Here is a 22,760-nt window from a genome sequence, read left to right on the forward strand (position 1 = left end):
CTTACTACGCATGTGACAATCTGCCTTCTCACCGCTTGGAGCACTAGTGTCGCTCCAGCTGACAAACGGTAACACATTTCTTACCAGAGAGTGTTGTGATTTTATTTATTGCACTGTGCGCTTGGTATGTCATAACCACACGTTCCTGCTTCAGTTTTGCTGGATGATATTGTTAAGCATTTAGGATTTCATAATAAACTTAGAGCCAAAAGCACTCATTATGTCACAAGTTTCCTGGATAGTAGCAAATACCAAAATGAAAATAAATTGTCCAGCCGCTGCCATCACACGGTATTAAATGTAAAGTTTGCTGGTACATGACGACATTTGTAGTTAACTCTGCGGTTGCGAGGCTACGCACCAATGTCGGATGATAACTGGGTAAAGTTCTTGAGGTCATAAGTAATTCTTGGTTGCGTACTGTGTGAACGGTAGCTCACGGTACAACTACATTGTGCCATAGCTGTGATATCACTTCAGTTGTATGTGTGAAGTGAAGCCGGCTTATGAAAGCTCGTCCCATAGATATTCCTTCTACATCCTCCTGTTTCGCCAGGTTAGTATCTCTGACTTGGCGGTAAACAGAATCAGTCAGCAGATTGTATTGTTGTTGAAATAAGTCACTACTTGTTTTGTATACATAGCAACACCAGTAAAATAGTGTCAGTGTTTTCACTTCGATGGATAATGAACTCGAAAAGATTTGTTCCTACTTGTCAGCGAGGCATTTTCATGCTTCAAGAGAATGGATAGAAGGATGCGTTAGCTACTTCAGAGAGCAGCATGAAGGAGAAAGGGTAAATAATAATACCGAATTACAATAGACACAAATTTTATACTGTTTGAACTGAGACTGTATTAGTGAGGCGGTAAAAATCTAAATTTTATAATAAAATTAAGCTTGAAAACCGGTTTTCTATTAGGAGGTCATGTAACCGCATGTTGTTTTGCAAATATCACTTAACAGCGCCATTTGCTAATTGCAGATTTGTGTTGGCTCTTAGACGCTTCCGTAAGAATCCTATTACTAACCTTCGCTTAGTTGTATATCTCGTTTCGTAGGATTTCTACTCTCCATGTGTAAGATAACGAATCATTGTTATTGAAACCGTTATATTTAGTAACTTATTTGTCAGTTTTCAATATGGCATGGGCGAAAACATTACGCTTCGCTACCGGTCCGTTTGTTACCACAACCAGATTATCTGCTTTCACATCTGTTGGCTTTGCCAACTGGTGACGTCCAGTACGTAACTTTTTCTCCTGAGCGAAAAACATATATACAGTTTGTTATTTGGTATGTAAACTGCTTGATGTGTTTAAACATTGTGATCCAACCAAATTAAAATTTCTTAGAGGGAATTGATGTTTATATGCGAGACTGAAAGAAATTTGTGAAGTTTTCACTGGATTTGGTTTTTAATGATAACAGAAATTCTGTTGTGTGTTGTTACAATTTCACTTTAATAAACTCACAATAGGAATGGGAAAAAGAGGTTACATATCTAAAGGTATTTAAGTAAACTGTTAACTTGGTAATTTACAGCTCATAACAGCAACACCTGTAGAATAAACTAATCATCTATAAATTTATTTTACATTAGAAAATGTTCAATTTTGTTTTAGAAGGGCATTCATAAATTCTTCTAATGTATAGAAGACAATATTCTGCAGTAACATTTTCACATTTGCTCTTAATCTTCCTCTGTTTGACTTAAAGCTTTCAGGAAGTTTGTTGTATAGAACAACTCCTGTGCCTCACACTGCTGTGTCCTTTACACAGTTGTTGACAATTACTGATACATAATTGGAATAATGTGTCTGATAGTGGATGTCTTTATTTTCTGTAAAAATATGCAAATACTCTTTGAGTAAAGCACAGTGAATAGAAATACTAGGCACATGCAGGATATTGAGCTCCATAAATAGATGTTTTAGTGGTGGAAAAGAGAGGCGCCTGTCTCATTATCTTAATTATTCTCTTCTGCATACATTCTGTGTCAGAGTTGAATGCAATATGGAGTATTGAGTGTACATGTGCGAAGTATGCAGTTTTAGTGTTTCAGTAACACAGAGTATTACTCTGGATTACTTCATAGTCTGTTTTCAGCTTTTATATTTTTTTTATTTTTTTGTGTTTGACCCACTGCAGTGTGTCATCAGTCCACACTCCGAGGAATGTAGTGGTCACTTCTTGGCTGAGATCTGACATCATCTATCCTTAGTGAAACTATATGCAATAGGTGAAAATTTGTACACACAGTTTTGTCCTTACACAGTAGTAATTTTGTTTGTGTTCAAGTTATTTATCAGCTTGGTTACAGTGGATCACATAGGACTAAGTATATTGATGTCATCAGCATACATTACTGGCACATCTTTTTGAATACTTTGTGATGGCTCACTGGTAGAAATAATAAACAGAAGTGGACCAAATGTAAAGCAGTAAGGAATGCCTTGTCCTTCAACTTGCTCCCTTGACTGTATGCATGCATCATTTATTGAGGTGATTACAACTTTTTGTACTCTGAGAGATTTGAGCTAATCCAGTTATTGCATTTTCCCCTAACTCCATATTGTAACATTTTACCCATAAATAGACAAATTCTTGATTGACAAGTGAGATCAAGGAATACTACTGTTGTATGCTTTCTGTCATTGAGCCCGTCTGAACTTAATTTAGAAATGACTACAGGACCCCATTTATTGGCCGCCCATTTCAAAAGCCAAGCTGATCATGGCTTCTTAACAATACTCCTTTCATCTTCTCTTCTAAAGAAAGGAACCACTTCTGCTGTCTGAAAAATTTTAGACAATTGGCCCAGCAGCAAGGATTGGTTTATCATATCTGACAAGAGAGGAGACACATTATGGCAGATTGGATTCAGAAGATAATCTGATATGCCATCAAAACCATGTGAGAGTGAGTTTGGTTTCTGTTTTATAATACTGCAGATTTCACCCAGTGTGAATTGATCAAGAAACAGTGTTTCGGTAGGGCTACTGGAGCATCAGTTTGAGAAGAAAGTTTGCTGTCAATGTTTGTGAAGTAGTTATTGAATGATTAATGTATTTCTTTAATGTCAGATATGACACTTCCCTCATTCTTCATGTGTGTGACTCTGGTTTTTCATCCCAACTTTATCATCACTGATAACTTTCCACATGGCTTTAGATTTCTTCCTGGAGTTGACAATTAACTGCTAGTTGTAAAGTTTCTTGGCTTTGCTGATAACAATGTAGCTGTAGAACCTGATTGGAAATGCAGTGTAGAGTACCCATCAATTCATTTTTACACATTTTTGTATGCAGTAGTAGTTGTAGAATATTTAAACTGTGCATTTGTCACAGTCAGTGCTCTTGTGGGAGCAACACAGTGCATCATTATTATTAGTATGTGAGTTATGAAAAAGCTAAGAGTGTGACTGTTTGAAGAATGCCAGGGTAGTTAACTTCACAAGCTTCTTGAGTGGTAATTGGTAATAAATGAGACATTGTTTTAAAATATAGTTTCCAGAATATACCGTACTGTGGATGAAAATTCACTATGGGATTGATATTTTGAACTCAGCAGACAATAAACTGATGATTTCTACATATTCAATACTTTGTTATAAAAAATGAAGCTAGGCATGATTTCTCTACAACATAAGTAAATCGACGGTACACCCACCTGCTCTATCTGTTTTAGAAGATTGTACCATTCTGAAACGGAGACTGGCCCTGTTTTTCACGTACAAATTATAGGCATTTTAACATGCTTTAGGGACCATTTCTGAGCAAATAGCGGGAATATGTAGCAGATCTGAGGCAAAATAGGCTTTGGGTTTGTTAAGTACGCTGTTAACAAACTAATTACTAAAATAAGCGAATGCATCGATAACAAGCTGTGCATATCCAATATCTTTTGTCACCTCACTGAAACATTTTATACGGTAAACATAAGCTGTAGCTTCACAAAATGGCTGCTTATGATTTTCATGGAAAATCTTTAAGATGGTTCTTATCCTCTCTCAAAAATAGACAACAGAGAGCGAGCATGCCCTAGTTGGGAGGAAATACAAGTAGGCATACCACAGAGACCCGTACTAGGCCATCACTTTTCTTGTATTTCATAAATGACATGTCATGTAAGATAATTTCAGGAACAATTACATGTGTAGATGACTCAGCAGCAGTACTTTGTTGTAAAAGCAGTGAACTACTAGCACAGAATACAAAGCAAACTCTTCAAGGACTCTTAACTTGCACGAATAATAATGCTATGAAACTAAACTTTACAAAATCAGAAATTGAACATTTCCGGTCCAAAAAACTGACAAATACATCTCACAGTTAAAATATGAAGGCAGAAAACTGCTCAGTGCAGCCTCTTGTAATTACTGTAAACAGACACTTCTCACTGACTGATCATTGGGATTTTATATGATCGTCCCATTTCATGTTTCTACAAAGTGTTACACCCGGTATTTATTTGAGTTTACCTGTTTCAAATGTGGCTCGTTGGTACTGTAGGCATAGGATGTTATGTTTTTTACATTTTGTGAACTGTGCAGTTTTACATTTCTGAACATTTAAAAGCAAGTTGCCAATCTGTGCACCACTTTGAATTATAATCAAGATCAGACTAAATATTTGTGCAGCTTCTTTCAGACTGTACTTGACTGTAGATAACTGCATCATCTGTGTAAGGTCTTGAGGTTACTAATAATATTGTCGTCAAGATCATTAATGTACCGAGTGCTACAATGTGGGCTGTATACATCACAGGATGGTGAAACATCATAGGTATGTTCAGTAATTGATGCTCTCATGGAGTATGCGTAAAAAATAGTAGTTCCGCTTTCTGCCACCAGGCGAAAATATGGTGCTGTAAGCGGTTGGAATGTGCAGGAGCAGGGAAAGGAGAGGAACAATTAAACACATGATAATGGTGGCTCTGGCACATTTATGAAGGTAAGGTCACAAGATAATGCATGTGTTCAATATGGTCGCACAACTCAGCAACATGCTGCATCCATAACGTGACATAGTTGACAGTTGCGCATAGCGTATATGTTGTAATCAGAGAGATATGTCATCATATGCTATCCTCCAGTTCAGGAATAGTCCAGTTACATCCCTGCTAGACAAGATCTTTCAGATCTTCCCACAACCAGAAGTTACCTGTATTCAGGTCCCTGGATCCAGAAGGCCACTCATCTTGAAATTGCCTAGGTTTCTTGAAGTAAATCTTTTACCTGGCAAGCGACATGTGTCACCCCATCTTGCATGAAAGTAGTGGTGTGGGCACAGTTGTGTTCTTCCAAGGCTAGAATCACATGCTACACAAGAGGGCCCTTATAATGTGCTGATGTCACTGCAAACCTAAGAGGCCCACGAGCTGTCATCTACTCAAAGAAAAGCAGACTGAGAGTGAAGAAGCTTGTGAAAGTACACCACACCGTCCCATAAGCTGAGTGCTGTGGATATTCCTGCACAAAGAGTGATGCAGTAGAACTCCATATGAGACAGTTCTATGCATTGGTGGCACTGTACAGAGTAACATTTGCCTCGTCCATCCAAAGAATATTCCTTGACCACATGTCATCTGTTTCCATGGATGCCAAAACACGAAGGGCAAAGTCATGGCATTGTAGGCGATCTTGGAGCTTCATTTGGTGCACTCAGCTTGAAGGGACACCAGTGTAAAAAATTTCTTTATCATATTCTGTAGCTCATTTATTTACATGGGGTCTCTCCGACAATATTCCCACAAGGCAACACTGCTATTGCTGTCTTTCTAATAACACAACTTTACCAGCAGTGCACAATCTTTCTTCTCAATAGCTATTGCCTCTTGTATGGAAAATGTCAACCTTCTTAACTCTTTACACCAGCAGTCACTTCACAAAGGAAATCAACATGCTTCACCAAGCAAGAAGCAGCATACTGATGTCAAAACAGGAAACATTTCACATTGTGACTGCTGACAGCATTGTATGAGGGTTGCCCAGAAAGTAATGCACCACATTTTTTTCCTCAGCTGAAAACAATGCTACAAATGTGAAACATTACATATATGTTATTTGAATCGTCCTGAGTGAGTCCACCAAGTTTCCATCACTTTCGACAAATAGTGTAGTTCCAGGACAGCATTGTCCACCAAGTTTCCATCACTTTAGACAAATAGTGTAGTTCCAGGACAGTTTCAGAATGGCATCTGTAGGTGATGTTTATTACAAGCAATGTGCCATCATTTAATTTCTCATTGCAGAGAAAGAAACTGTGGGGAATATTGACAAACGCTTGTGCAAAGTCTATGGAGCATCTGCTGTCAACAGATGTAGAGTTAGTCGCTGGGCACAGAGGCTGAGGGCTTCAGAAGGCGGTTTGGCGGAGCTCCACGATTTGCAGCAGTCGGGGAGATCGTCCATGGCTGTCCCACTTGGCAGCCCTGACCTAACCCCCTTGGACTTCCACTTGTTTGGGCCATTAAAGGATGCTATTCGTGGAAGACATTTTGAGGACAATGAGGAGGTGATTCACACAGTGAATCACTGGCTCCCCCACCAGGACAAGGATTAATATCGACAAGGCATACACGCCCTTGTTTCGTGCTGGGGGAAGGCTATAGAACGGGATGGAGATTACATGGAAAAATAGGGTGTGTAGATAAAACACCATTCTTTTGTTTGTGTAATTCTCATTATGTTCAGTAAAGAATTGTGGAAGAAAAAAAAATGTGGTGCATTACTTTTTGGGCAACCCTCATATTTTCACCTGCTGCAGAAAGTGTAACTATTATTTTTTTCAGAATACTCTCTGAGCGAACCACATCATGCACATACCTGCGCTGTATACGGCCTGTACTGCAGCACTCGCAACACTGTCAGTTCAGTTATAACTACCCAGTACAGTGTGAACATCATGGGACCCAACGTACTTCCCTGTTGTACACCCAAAGTTTTGTCTACACCTGTCAGTGAGTCTCCATCCAAGATAACTTGCTGTGTCCTCCCTACCAAAAACTCCTCAGTCCAGTCACAAATATCGCTCAGTACCCCATATGATCATACTTTTGATAATGAGCGCAGGCTTGGTACTGAGACAAATACTGCATTTACCTGACTGCCTCGATCCATGGCTTTCAGTATGTCATGTGAAAAAAGTGTAAGTTCGTTTCACGTGATTGATGTTTGGCTTGGAGGGGGTCATTCTGTTCCAGATACCTCATTATGTTTGAGCTCAGATTGTGTATGACAAGTCATGCGAGAATAAAGATTCTGTTGTGTTCTGTTACAATGTTAGGGAGGCTCTATGCATCAGACACCGCCTGTTGAATTGGGAGAGCTAAGTTGGTGATCTCTGTCTGGAATGAAGCTCTTAATGGGTCAAAAATTTTCGGCCCAAGAAACTCAGTACTATTCACCAAGAAATTTAATTTGTGAGACATTTAAAACAACTGTTTAGGTGCATACTTTTTCCAGTCAATAGTTTCTTGGTTTTCACAAAATAAATATGTGAGTAATGAATATTCTTGGTTTTCACAAAAGAAATATGCAGTAATGAATATTTTGAACCAGATCAAAGGTTTGCCTGTTTTAATCTGTCTTACATGTTATCCCAATATATTCACTGCTAATACAGAATTCTGTTAACAAGTGATGAAACAGTTTTCCAATAAAAGCATAGCTGTATTATCTTTCAGTCTGTTTTATGGCATACAAGATGCGACAATAAAGTAATGAGACTGATGTGAAAAAAAAGTTGCTTACCGTTCTAGTCAAGTTTAGTGTTGTCTCCTTGAAAGTAGTTCCCTTCTGATTGCACACACTTTTTCCAATGCTTCCGCCATTGATGGTAACATTTCTGGAACTCATCTTCTGTAATATCCTCCAAGACCCTCGTCACAGCTTTTTGGACATCTTGTGTTGTTTGAAAATGGTGTCCCTTGACCACAATTTTGACTCTTGGAAATAGAAAAAGTTGCATGGAGCAATATCTGGTGAATAAGGTGGCTGTGGTAGTGCTGAAATTTGTTTTGAGGGTAAAAATAGCTGTACAGACAGAGCAATATGGGATGGCGCATTATCGTGATGCAAAATCCAATTATCAGCAATGTTGGCATCGACACGAAGAACTCTTTTACCTAGTCTTTCTGAAATTTCTTTGTAGTAATATTGATTAACTGTTTGTCCAGGAGGCACCCACTCTCTATGAACAATTCCCTTGGAATCAAAGAAGCACACAAGCATGCATTTCACTTTCGACTTTGTCATGTGGCTTTTTTAGGTCTGGGTGATCCCTTCGAGCACCACTGTGAACTGTGGCGTTTTGTCTCTGGATCATGCTGAAAAAACCAACAATAACATGGCTCAACAATTCTGGATAGATTTTCGTTTGCTCTAACAGGTCGGCTGCCACATTTTTCCGTGTTTCTCACTGTTGTGGTATGAGATTTTTGGGGACAATGTTTGCACAAATCTTTCTCATACCAAGATCTTCAGTTATTATTAGACAAACCGTTTCTCGATTGATGTTCAATTCTTCTGCAATCATTTTCATGGATAATCTTTGATCAGATCATACAAGTTCACACACCCTGGCCAAGTTGACATCCGTCTGTGAGGTTGCGCAATGTTATGCAGTCCCATTTCCGTGACCAGAGACACAAACATGTGTTAACTTATTACACCACAACTCACGACTGAGCAGTTGCATCGATGTGCCACTTGGACTAGAAGCAGCTTATAGACCAAGGTCAAAGATATTGTGCCTACGCAAGCCTGCAGGATTGCCACATCTTTCAAAGAAAATCAGTCTCATTACTTCATTGTTGCACCTCGTATACTGTACTCAGATAAATAAAATAATTATTGTTTCCTCAAGATATCTGTAAAGATGCCGGATATGTATACCAACAAAAGGGTAGAGTGCAGTACTAGCTGATACCTTTGCCTTTTGAGGGTTTTTATGATGTTACATAGTTTATGTTTTATGCTTTGTGGCCATCTAATTGATAATACAGGGTTTACATAAAGTCTGGGAACACTTTCATTTATTTATTGCACAAGAACCAAACATTGTACAGATATCGTACATATGTCATTTTGAAGAGAAACCCTGAATCCCCCCCCCCTTTCATGTATACCACCACAGCGTAGTTTGGTAATTTGCTGATAATAAGCACTAGTCGCGAACATGGCGAGTTCAGGTGTGGAGCGAGCTTTCTGTGTGTTGGAGTTCAACAAAAAGTATGCTACAGCTGTTCAACGGATGTTTAGAACCAAGTATGGTAAGAAGCCATCAACAAGGAAGGCCATTTACCTCTGGCACAAAAAATTCGTTATTACGGGTTGCTTGTGCCTGGCAAAGAGAAGTGGACATCTCAGTGTGAGTGAAGTGAATGTGTAGCATGTACGAGAGACATTCATGAGGAGTCCAAAGAAATCGGTACGCCGTGCATCCTGTGATCTCGAAATGGCTCCAATGGCAGTGTGGAAAGTCCTGTGACAGCAGCTGTCTGTGAAACCATTCAAATTGGAGCTAGTGCAGAAGCTCAGTGATGACGACAAGAAGGGGACAGCTGTTTCATGAAGTGGCCTCCCCGATCACCAGATCTCACTCCGTGTGACTTCTTTCTGTGGGACGCATTAAAGACCTGGTGTATGTACTGCCTGTACCACATGATGTGGCAGAGCTCAGGGAGAGAATACAGGAAGCGAGTGCCACAGTTGACGATGCCATGTGTTCACGGACTTTATGTACACCCTGTATCCATATTGTGGCCCATTGATACCCGCACAGCTGGGATAACAACAAAGCAGGAAAACCTGTGGAGTATGTAACTCATAAACACACCTAGAAGACTATAGCAGCAGCTGGTGCTTTTGATGATATAAATATCAAGCACGTGTGGTAGATACTCTGAGAAAAGGAACTCTTTACGTTACCTGTAAAACAGCTGAACCATTTCTGTGAAGTATCAGTGATTTTACCCTTTTCTCAAAAGTATTAAATTTCCCTTTTTAGAGAGAAGAAAGTGTCCATAATGGGCAGAAAGAAGAATGGGTGCCTTCCATAACAGGATATTTGAACTGCAGTTGGGAAATGGTGTTATCTTTATGTACTGCAGGGAATAAGTAACTATATGCATGGGTTTAGGAGATAACGCAAATTACGTGCATTGTTACATCTGAGATTGAAAACATTGGTAACTAAGTAGGCCATACAGATTGATTCCATCTAGAGATTGTATACAGACCTACCATATTTATCCAATTATAAGATTAGTTTTTTTCCCAAATTCATAATTTCAAAAAGTGAAACGTCATCTTACATTTGCAGATTAAACTACTAATGTGGTGGTCACCTTTTTTAGGTTGTGAATCGGTTAGTTAAGAGTTTTAGATACCGAAGTAGCACCTCCTGCCTTTTTTGAATCATCAGTCTTCCTACTGGTTTGATGTGTCCCACCACAAATTCCTCTCCAGTGCCAACCTCTTCATCTCAGAGTAGCACTTGCAACCTATGTCCTCAATTATTTGCTGGATGTATTTCAATCTCTGTCTTCCTCGATAGTTTCCGCACTCTACAGCTCCCACTAGTACCTGGAAATCATTCCCTCATGGTCTTAACAGATGTCTTACCACTCTGTCCCTTCCCCTTATCAGTGTTTTCCACATATTCCATTCCTCTCCGATTCTGCAGAGAACCTCCTCATTCCTTACCTTATCAGTCCATCTAATTCTCAGCATTTAATTAAAACCACATCTAAAATGCTTCAGTTCTCTTCTGTTCCAGTTTTCCCACAGTCTATGTTTCACTACCATACAATGCTGTGCTTCAAACGTACATTCTCAGACATTTCTCCCTCAAATTAAGGCCCACGTTTGATACTAGCAGACTTCTCTTCGCCAGGAATGCCTCCTAGCCGGTGCTAGTCTGCTTTTGATGTTCTCCTTGCTCCGTCTATCATTGGTTATTTTGCTGCCGAGGTAGCAGAATGCCTTAACTTCATCTACTTCGTCACCATCAATGTCGATGTTAAGTTTCTAGCTGTTCTCATATCTGCTGCTTCTCAGTACTTTTGTCTTTCTTCGATTTCCTGTCAGTCCATATTCTGTACTCATTAGACTGTTCATTCCATTCAGCAGGTCGTGTAATTCTTCTTCACTTTCACTCAGGATAACAATGTCATCAGTGAAGCTTATCATTGATATCCTTTCTTTTCTGCTTGAATTTTAATTCCACACTTGAACCTTTCTTTTATTTCCATAATTCCTTCTTCGATGTGCAGATTGAACAGCAGCGGCAAAAGAGTATGTCCCTGTCTTACACCCTTTTTAATCTGAGCACTTTGCTCTTGGCCGTCCACTCGTATTATTCCTTCTTGCGGCTTGTACATATTGTATATTGCTGTATTATCGCTTTTAATTTCCCTGAAGGTTATTTTGACTTCCCCGTACACTGAGTCGGTCCTTCCAACAATCATTTCTTTTTCGATTTCTTCATGTTTTTCATGCAGCCATTTTGTCTTAGCTTCCCTGCTGGTCCTATTTATTTCATTCCTCAGTGACTTAATTTCTGTATTCCTGAATTTCCCTGAACATTTTTGTACTTCCTTCTTTCATTGATCAACTGATTTATGTCTTCTGTTAACCTTGGCTTCTTTGCAGTTACCTTTTGTGTACATATGTTTTTCTTTCCAGCTTCTGTGATTGCGCTTTTTAGAGATGTCCATTCCTCGTGAACTGTACTGCCTACTGAGCTATTCCTTATTGCTTTATGTATAGCCTCAGAGAACTTGAAGTGTATCTCGTCATTCCTTAGTACTTCTGTATCCCACCTATTTGCGTATTGATTCTTCCCGACTAATCTCTTAAAGTTCAGCCTACTCTTCATCACTACTACGTTGTGATCTGAGTGTATCTGCTCCTGGGTATGCTTTACAATCCAGTATCTGATTTCGCAGTCTCTGTCGGACCATGATGCAATCTAACTGAAATCTTCCCGTATCACCTGCCTTTTCCAAGTACACCTGCGCCTTTTGCATTTCTTGAATAGAATATGCGCTATTACTAGCTAAAATTTATAACAGAATTCAATTAGTCTGTCTCCTCTCTCATTTCTTGTCCCAAGCCCATATTCTCCTGTAACGTTTTCTTCTACTCCTTCCCCTGCAACTGTTGTAGAGTCCCCCATAACAATTCGATTTTCATCTCCCTTTACATACTGTAGTACCCTTTCAATATCCTTATATGCTTTTTCTATCTCTTCATCTTCAGCTTGCGACGTCGACATGTTTACCAGAACTATCTTTATAGGAACAACCTTATCACTGAACTGTTCATGGTAACACACTCTTGTCCCTACCTTCCTGTTCATGATGAACCATACTTTCGTTACACCATTTTCTGCTGCTGTTGATATTATCCTATACTCATCTCATCAGAAATCCTTGTCTTCTTTCCATTTCACTTCACTAGTTCCTACTCATCAAGATTGAGCCTCCCTCCTGGAGATCCGATTGGGGGACTATGCCGGAATCTTCTCCCAATGGAGAGATCATCATGACACCTTTTCAGTTACAGGCCACATGTCCTGTGGATACACATTGTGTGTGTTTAATGCAGTGGTATGCATTGCATTTTGCATTCTCTTGCTGTTGTTCATTGCTGATTCTTCCGCCATTAGGGGCAGTGTCTTGCCCCAAGGACAAGAAAGTGTCCTGAATCTGTGACCGCTCTGTCCCTCTTTGGCAAGGCCGTTGGCAGAATGGGGTGACTTCTTATGCTGGAAGTCTTCAGCCACCAGTGCTGATTATTTATCAACATTTAAGCGGAGGCGTGTTTCGAACCCGGGATTGACGCTACCTGTTGACCAGTAGACCATGGGTGCCTGCCTCTTTAGTACAACAAATTATACTGAAACTGTTTTGAAGAGATCGTAATTGCGGTGTATCATTGAAGCGACATACTTTCGTAGTGTGTAAGTTAAAGAACAAAAGTCTTCAAGCACGGCATATGTCTGCTTCTTAAGCAATTAAATGAAGATGGTGACTCCCTGATTTGTTTCCATCAGGCAGTCACAGAACAGGACTTGTCAGCCAATCATATCATATAATATTACGTATCAGAGCCAATAAAGCTTTGGACACCAAGCCATAGCATAGCTCGGACCGCAACACTTAGTCAAAAAGACGCACCCGGGTATAGGTGGCCATGACTTTCTTGACGGGCGACATACCTCTACATCTCACGATCTGCCTCTTGACTGGTGCTACATTCTGTTGTCTTTTTCCAGGATTATTTCGAAGGAAACAGCGAACATAACAAACGCTGCTATCAAAATGCCTTAAAAAATTAAACTAATTCTTATGTTTTATTGTAAACATTTTATTTTTATGTGTTATTACTTTTATGTTGTAATTTCATGTACTGACACGTTCCATGACCTTGGAGATTTGCTCCTCAATTTGGTCCTATGGAACTTGACGTGTAAGTAAAAATAAAAAATCAATGTTTGAGCCAACATGATCACATTGACGTAATTCCATGCTTTGCAAAAACAGACATAATGTCTTAAGGGATAACAGCAATCAGTGATTTTATAATGTTACTTAAAATCCGTCTTGATTGAATTTTTTTTTTTTTTTTTTATTCATATGACCGGTTTCAGTTCATTCAGAACCATCTTCAGATCTGATATTTCAGTTACAGGAGTAACCCGTCCAAATCCAGCAACTTTCACATGCTACGTCTGAATGAACCGAAACCGGTCATATGAATAAAAAAAAATTTGCAATCAAGACGGATTTTAAGTAACATTGTAATTCCATGCGTTTACTCATTAGGTTTTGCAGTTTTCTGTAATTCTCCTATAAATACTGTATGTCAAGTTTGTTGACTGTGCAAGAACTTTTGGAAGCTAAAGAGGAAGGAATTGCCCAATAACTCACATTTTTTTTCCATGGAAGAATAATTATACTTTGTCATCATTATTTTAAAATTTGTGATCTATCAAAGAACTAATTTAAATACGAAATATAAATCTTGAAGCTTGGCTCTTTTTAGTATGCAATACTCTTGAAGATACATCAATTGCAGGTGTGCCAGTAACGTTTTAAATGGCGCAATAAATGGCCAGTTTCCTAGGCCCAATATTCTTCTAAGTGACCAGTCTCTATAGTGTTAATATCTCATATCTGACACGTGAGTTATTTTAAAACTATTTTTGCAGCTACAAGAAAATGCCTATTTTGAAACCAAACACATTTCGTTTTATTGAAATAAAACATCGTCATTGGTCTATAATGAAAGGTAATTACAATGTGGCTTATTTTCTTGATCAAAGAATAGTTCGTTACGAAACATATTGATTTTACATATGGTATTTTGTCACATTGTCGATGTGTTTCTTCGTTCGACACTGTAGAGTCCGCCCTAATCCCACACTGCTGTGCAGAACTTTGCATTTCTTGATGTAAAAGACAACACAACGCAATAACACAAAGCAATGTGGCGTTAGACTAAAATCAATCGTGTCCCTGTACCTCGAAAACGAGCAGGCAGACAGCGTATCCTGATGTGAGTGGAAGTCAGACGTAAAATACCGTGAGAAAAATCACCATTTTTGTAACGAACTGTTTTTGAGCTAGAGAGCAAGCCAAATTGTAAATATCATTACAGGCCACTGATTCTCACTCCAAATTTTCAGAGGACCAAAGCAGGGAAGGTTTCACGTTTTGGAGCAGCAGGTTGTTCAGTACCTGACAGAGAAACAGAGTGAAGGCTGCCCGATTACATGAGAGATTATCCTGGTGAAGTCACTGGAGATACAGAAGAATTCTCCAACTGCTTGCGTCTCATTGCATTACAACTCAGGACTACGCCAGCTCAGCAGCTTCCCACGGCGTATGACGAAAAACTAGTTGCATATCAGCGTCTCATAATCATCTTAGGTAACGGCACGAGTATTTGCAAGGTCATATTGGCAGTGCCGATGAAATGAAATGATCGTGTGGCATTGTTGGTGGGGAGGCCCCATTCCTTTTTAGTTGACGCCACGTCGGCGACTTACGAGTCAGTGATGATGGACACACAACACCCAGCCCCCTGCTGGGAATCAAACATGGGCCCCCTGCGTGATAGGCAGTATCGCCACCACTACCCTATGGAGGCGGACGGCAGTGCCGATAAAATGCCCGGTTATTTAGATATGTCCTCAAATGTTACTGTTGATGTGGAGGGCATTAAAAGAGTTCCTATAAAGACCTCTGGCAGTGAATAGGCTAGAATAATGGTAATGCTGGATGCACTAGCAGATGGAAAGAAGCTCCCCCATATGTGATTCTTTGCAGGAAAATAATACCGAAAGTAAAACTGGTTGCAGGGCTTACCTTTACATCCCAAGAAAAAGGGATAGATGACAAATGACCAGATGCTAGACTGCAATAGAATACCAGATTCTTTGCTTAACAGAAGGAAGAAGTTGGTGCTGGATTCTTTCAGGGGCCACATCACTCAGGAAGTTCAGGATCTGATGGCTATGTACAATACAGACCTTGTAATAATTCCTCGTTGTATGATTTCACAACTTCAGATAATGGATGTTGTAGTGAATAGACCTTTTATGGTTCGCCTGTGACTGCTGTACAGTGTGTGGCTTCTTCAAGGAGATAATGCACTCACTCCAGGTGGGAAGTTGAAAAAAACCCTCAGTATTCATGGTGGCCAGTGGATCCTTTCTGCCTGGGGCAGAATTTAAAGTGAAACTATTTTGAAAGGATTCAAAAAGCACTGCATATCCAGTGCTGCGGAAGTTTTGGAGATGACATACTTTTGGAGGAGTGTCAGGAAGGAAGAAATACCAATAAGCTTACACATGAAGATACCAGTGATGAAGATGATGATGACGATGATAGTGGTGATGATGAAGTTGGTGGTGGTGGTAGTGGTGATAACAGTGGTGACACTGATTAAAAATTTTCATATCACAGAGATAGTATGGCAGAAAAGAAGTGAAAATAAAAATTAAGGTAAACCATTTCTTTTTGTTTATTGTATTTCACCTTTTATTGTCAAAATGTAGGCAAGTAAATGGAAGTTTGGAATAGATATAAACTTTTTTTGGTGAGGAACTTTATATCAATTAAACAGTTTGTAATTTTGGTTAGCAATACTATGTAAAAAATATTTTTTTTTTCCAAGGAGCCCGTTAAATAAGAGGGGTCATCTAATATTCAGAGTCATCTTATGCTCTTGTAAATATGCTACATACATGGCATTCAACAATTTGTCAGTCTAAGATCATAACAATTTCAAAATTAAAGACGTAAAGATTTTGACTGGTTACACGCCTACTCAAAATAGGAACAATTTGACGCAATACTTTAGCCTGCAGATCTAATCTCGAACACTTCAGTAGCATTGTAAGTTTTAGCAGGAGGAAATAGCCGAAGCTGACAAACATGTTGAATAAGATGGGTGGTGCAGCTGTGAGACTTGGTATTAAACAAAAGATTGATGATTCATTGCTGCTGCATACACCAAAATATTGTGCTGTGGTGGGAAGACATCAACATCAAACTAACAAATGTTTTATCCCTTTTTGATGGAAATTCTAATTTACTGTTCTACTTAGAGTTATAAATACATTTGGAATTAGACTGCTACTATGGAAGTATTTGCAGCAGTCAGTCACTATTTATCCTATCAGATTTGTCATCTTTATCATTTTGTGGCATCTTTAGAAGGTACAATTGGTGTTTTACTACATAAAACAAAAATGGAACTCCTTCTGCTTGCTCTCAATACCTTTGTCGTTCTTGTCTTTTATATCTCATTTCTTGTATGTATCAAAACTGAATTTGCATCTTCAGCAGAGGGATATGAAAACACTTAAAACCAGTAAAGGATAATGAACAAAATTTAAGAACCTAAATAGTGAATGGTTCATGCAAATATTTCTTCAGTAATATATGTCATGGTGTTCCTTAACCCATTACGGAAAAAATTATGACAACACAGCTGATGAAAAACACTATCAGCACATGTTGACCCTAGATTTTTGATAGTACAGTTTCACACAACTCGAGACTCATCACTAGTTACAATTTTGTATAAAAAGTTATTGTCATGATCAGGATGTCATGACAAGGGCCCATTCAGATGTACAGAAGGCAATCTTTTGTGTCATATTGACATATACTAGTGATGTAATTATAAACAGTATCTTCTCTGTTCCAGGTATCTCTATTACGTAAATATTTATTAAAAATGTAAAAAATTGCATTTTACAAGTTTTTATGAAATATTTACTCAAAAACCCCCATCTGAAAACTTTTGAGAATTACATCAAATATTGTGTGGTTAATATGTTACTAGTCTGTGCAAACACAACAGTAGGCAGTGTTTTCTTGTGTAAAGTGTTAAAAAAATTTTCAACAGTCTGCATATTTTGCATCACTGAATTTATAGTGTAAAATATGCATGTTGACAACACTGTTTCCGATGCTCTTCTGTGTATAACAAATGAGTGAGAACTTGCACATAAACCATTCTGTTTCGAGTTTTGTGTTTGGTTTGAACTTTTTGTTGAATACAATGTCAGTGAGGAATTACAGTAATGAAAGTGTGAGATGTGTAGACCATGAAAAGCAACACAAGAAGGTGGTGTTTAAGGAAAGTGGAAAACACTTCACAGTTGTTGGAAATCTGTCAGAGGTGTTGCAGAAATATCGTGGTCCTCAAGTAACGGCATTAGCATCGCATCCATTGTGCAGGAATTGCTAGATTCACTGCAAGAAGAAATTTAGTGACATCCTACTTCAACAATCACAATCACTCAAATGTGAAACTGAAGAAAAGAGTGTAGATGTTCATATTCCTGGGTGTGAAGTTGCTGATGCATTGAATGCAGCTCCTGCTGTATCCCCTTTTAAATGTCCAGGAAAAGTAAAAAGCATAACGAGGAAACAGTATGTAAAACAAAAAGTGGAAGAAATTGAAACAAGTTTTACATGAGCAGCATCATCAAAACTTTGTGAGGTGTATAATGTAGATGCACTTGGTGCAGAACGTGCACACGAAATGTGATGTGTGGTTTCAAAATCTAAATACTTCTATCTCAGCAGGCACGAGAAGGTACAGTTATTGACACTGTTACCAGGTAGCTGCTCTAAGCAGCAGATACAGAAATACATACCCACTTCCTCACATTATTTGATTTCAAAAGCTCATAAAATAAAGAATGATGAAGATAGGGCACACCCAGATTCTTAATGTGGGCATCCAATGCAAAATGATACGCTTACTTTTGCTCTGGAATATTACCTAATTGATTACAAAGATTGCATCAGGCAAGTCCTAACCAGGCTGATGTTATCTCTGTTAGCGAAAATGATGAAAAAGTTAAAAAGGTAACAAGATATATGACAAGGTCGATAAGAGAAGCATATCTCCTAATGAAAAAGGAGAACCTGAATTTAAAATTTTTTATCTTGAGAGTAGTACCAAAAAATTTTCTCAAATTTTGTACAGACAAGTACTGCCCACTGTGATTGTACATTCCCTAAGTACAATGACCAAATAATGTACCATGAAATTTTTAGAACATTTAGGATGGGGGTTTGGTGAAAATTATTTAAAAAAAAACCAAAAAATTTCAGATTCTTTCATCTTTATATAAAAATATTTTGACAGTTTAAGAATTTCATGTGTTAATATCATGGCTAACAGCAGTCCTTACACTTTATCATTTCTCAAGACAGTTAACATTCTGTAACTATTCATAGTTTCAAAACATAATTTTCCAATTCGAAAAAGTTACAAATTTTCGTAGTTTATTTTTTAAAAATGAAAAAAAAGCTCAGAAGTGTGTGTGTGTGTGTGTGTGTGTGTGTATTAATCATGTCTCATGGTATTGGGAACAAAGTATTTATTGAAAATAAATTCATATCTTTTATCACTTTTGGTTTGTTTATTACAATTTTTCCTTTCCTTACGACATTTTCACAAATACTCTCATTTAGGGACGTCTGTAGCATTATAGCAAATCATCAGAAAATCAAAATATTGTGGTTTTGGAGAGATATCATGTGGAACTTCAACATATATTTTTTTCAGCAAACTTTGAAATAGTGATGTGACACATTCGCTCTTGACCTGTATGGTTTGAGATGAAATCGCCCTGATGTATAATTATTTGTTGTTACCAACATTTATCTTTTCTTAAAGAATAGGGAATAGTATGACATCTAATGCTAGGATCTAAAAAAACCTGTGCAGAGACTGCAACAAGTAAACATTAGTACAGAAAGGAGTCACATATGATACATGCAATATAGCCTTGCACTTTGCAGGAACTACTGGGAGCAGAAGCATATGATTGCAACCTAGCTTACAGGTTGCTGTGTGAGATGTGAGTGGGAGGAGGGCAGGGGGACAGGCAGGGACAGGCCCTGCCTACTATAATTGTTATATTGTTATGACGTGTTGTGTCCTAGCTGTGCTCGACATAGGTCAGAAACAATTACCACAAGCCCAAAGTCATCAGGCATCTACAACATCATTTGTAATGAGAATAATGCCTGGTTGTACTGTGCATGGACACACATGTATTCAGCAAACTGATGGGCCATATTAAATTTCATGAAGGTTGCATAGTGGAGTTATAGAACATTTTTTGCACCTGCTTCTGCTCTATTGAAGAGTATCTTCATTAAAACTTTAAATGTAATATTTTAAATTAAAATGAGAATTATTGCCATAATACAACACTCTTTCATAATGTTAGGTCATTGCATTGGATTGTACATAAACGAAATGTATGTCTTTGACTTCCTTCCACATCTCAAAGATTGCACTCTGTGTGATCTGTGTAAATGAGTAATGGGAATGAAATGAAGTTGAAAATGCTTCAGTAACTTTTAAATTTTGATATGCATTTTGTTATTGGGATTCCTCTTAACATTTCACAAGTAGAAATGGCTTACAATTTTTAGTTAAAAAAAAAAAAAAGGAAAAAACTGGCATATGTTGCTTGTTTGTTGGTAGATAATTGTTCTTGTGTTGCACTTACCTGGAATTTGTCCTTACTGCAGATTTTTGTTGCAGTACAATTACTCTGAAATGCAGGAGTTTGTGACACAGCAGTGGGAGTTGGCAGACCTGAGGGAAATAAGTCCAGGCTGTCTTCCCCCAAACCTGGCTCTGCAGAAGAAAACTGTGCTCACTGGCAAGTACAGTCTTCAGGTAATGACATACGTTGTTGTTGCTGCTGCTTCGTTCAGTGTTTAGGCTGATTTTATGCACTTCTCCAGAACTGAGTATCGTGCGCAAATCACTTCATCCCTGCGCATGTCTTGAAACCTGCATCCATTTGAACATGCCTACAGTACCCGAGACTTGGTGCCTCTCTACAATTTCTACCTCCTCCACATTTCCCTCCATCACGGCACTGATGATTCCGGATGTGTCCTACTGTCTGATCCCCTTTTTTAGTCAAGTTGTGCCATAAATTTCTTTTCTCCCAATTTCCATTCAGTACATCTTCATCAGTTATCCAACCTTCCCAGTGGATATTAAAAAGTGTTCTTCTGTAGCACCACTTTCCAAAAGCTTGTAATTGTCATCTCTCTTGTTATCTGAGCTGCTTATCGTAAACATTTTGTTTTTGTACAAAACTACACTCTGCTCTGTCCTCCAGTTAGACTTGTTTCTTGCCTGGACCCAAGAAATATTGTGTCAAAGAAAATTAAGATGGTCTTAAGCAACTTGGTGGACAGCAACTATTTTAGTCCAGATGAATGTGACGGCTTGCTTTGCAGTGTAGAAATATTGTGGAATCTGATCTATACATCACTTTTCTCAGTTTTGATCCCATATCCCAGAATTCTAAACAGTAGTTTTTTAAATATATGTTTAAGAAAAAATATGTGAAAACATGGGATGTTGGTCAGAGATAGTGATCATGTGTGTGTGAGTTGTACTTGTGTGAATGTGTATGGGTTTTCTATTTGAGGAGAAGGGCTTTAGGCCAAAAGCTTAAATGTGTAGCAGTCTTTTTGTTGTGCCTGTCTGCAACTCACCATCTCCTTTATGTGGTGAGCAGCAATCCATCCTTTTCATAATATCATAATGTCCCAGTGTCATATTCTTTTCCTGAAGTGACGACATCAGTCCAAATGAATTTACAATTTGCATCCACATAGCCAACAGAACAACTGAAAACAAATCTTTGTAATTAAAAAATCGCAATCCACGTGTGTCTGATGCTCTTATGCTAACATGTTTTCCATTGTACCACCAACACAGTAAGTTTATCCCATTTATGCCAAAATTGTTGTTCAGTACATCTGAAATCTCATTCAGGAGGAGGTGGCATCAGTGAAGTTTACAACCTTATTCTTAAAATATTCAGTACATGTTTCACAATTCTTGGTATGTTGTTGTTGTTGTTGTTGTTCTTGTTGTTGTTGTGGTCTTCAGTCCTGAGACTGGTTTGATGCAGCTCTCCATGCTACTCTATCCTGTGCAAGCCTCTTCATCTCCCATTACCTACTGCAACCTACATCCTTCTGAATCTGCTTAGTGTATTCATCTCTTGGTCTCCCTCTACGATTTTTACCCTCCACGCTGCCCTCCAATACTAAATTGGTGATCCCTTGATGCCTCAGAACATGTCCTACCAACCGATCCCTTCTTCTAGTCAAGATGTGCCACAAACTTCTCTTCTCCCCAATCCTATTCAATACTTCCTCATTCTTCTGTAGCACCACATTTCGAAAGCTTCTATTCTCTTCTTGTCCAAACCAGTTATCATCCATGTTTCACTTCCATACATGGCTACACTCCATACATATACTTTCAGAAACGACTTCCTGACACTTAAATCTATACCCGATGTTAACAAATTTCTCTTCTTCAAAAACGCTTTCCTTGCCATTGCCAGTGTACATTTTATATCCTCTCTACTTCGACCATCATTAGTTATTTTGCTCCCCAAATAGCAAAACTCCTTTACTACTTTAAGCATCTCATTTCATAATCTAATTCCCTCAGCATCACCCGACTTAATTCGACTACATTCCATTATCCTAGCTTTGCTTCTGTTGATGTTCATCTTATATCCTCCTTTCAAGACACTGTCCATTCCGTTCAACTGCTGTTCCAAGTCCTTTGCTGTCTCTGACAGAATTGCAATGTCATTGACAAACCATAAAGTTTTTCTTTCTTCTCCATGGATTTTAATACCTACTCCAAATTTTTCTTTTGTTTCCTTCACTGCTTGCTCAATATACAGATTGAATAACATCGGGGAGAGGCTACAACCCTGTCTCACTCCCTTCCCAACCACTGCTTCCCTTTCATGCCCCTCGACTCTTATAACTGCCATATTGTTTCTGTACAAATTGTAAATAGCCTTTCACTCCCTGTATTTTACCCCTTGGTATGTAAGATGGTGATTTGTGATACACAAAGATTTTTATCCACAACTTCGCCTGTGTACACAAAAGTGACTATATTTACATATGTTTAATAACATTATTTACACGTATTTGTACACACATTTCACCTGTATCTCTAGTGGATTTTGCCATGAAGTTTCCTTTTTGTGCAGCTCAATGTTCATGAGATTTTATCTTCTGAACTATGTGTTGTACAATTTTTCAGGTTTATTCAGCGACATATGTGGATACTGTCTGTGAAATGTATTAGGAACAGAGCTAGTCATAAAAGAGTAGTAAATTAAAATGACGCGGCAATTGTAATGCC

The 22,760-nt window shown here is 38.4% G+C and overlaps 1 protein-coding gene across 2 annotated transcripts in view; it reads left to right on the top strand.

Moving 5' to 3' along the window:
* Positions 1-570: 570 nt before the first annotated feature.
* LOC126163108 (recQ-mediated genome instability protein 1-like) overlaps positions 571-22,760 on the top strand; it is a 109,946-nt gene continuing 87,756 nt past the window's right edge. Inside the window, exons 1-2 of one of the 2 annotated variants that reach the window (XM_049920030.1) lie at positions 571-797; positions 20,100-20,237. In XM_049920030.1, coding sequence (XP_049775987.1) covers positions 681-797; positions 20,100-20,237 — 255 coding nt within the window. In that variant the 5' untranslated portion in view covers positions 571-680. The remainder of the gene's footprint in view (positions 798-20,099; positions 20,238-22,760) is intronic. The other variant, XM_049920031.1, reaches the window with a different exon arrangement.

This window comes from Schistocerca cancellata, chromosome 2 (genome assembly GCF_023864275.1).
Source record: "Schistocerca cancellata isolate TAMUIC-IGC-003103 chromosome 2, iqSchCanc2.1, whole genome shotgun sequence".
In the NCBI taxonomy this organism is placed as follows: Eukaryota; Metazoa; Arthropoda; class Insecta; order Orthoptera; family Acrididae; genus Schistocerca; species Schistocerca cancellata.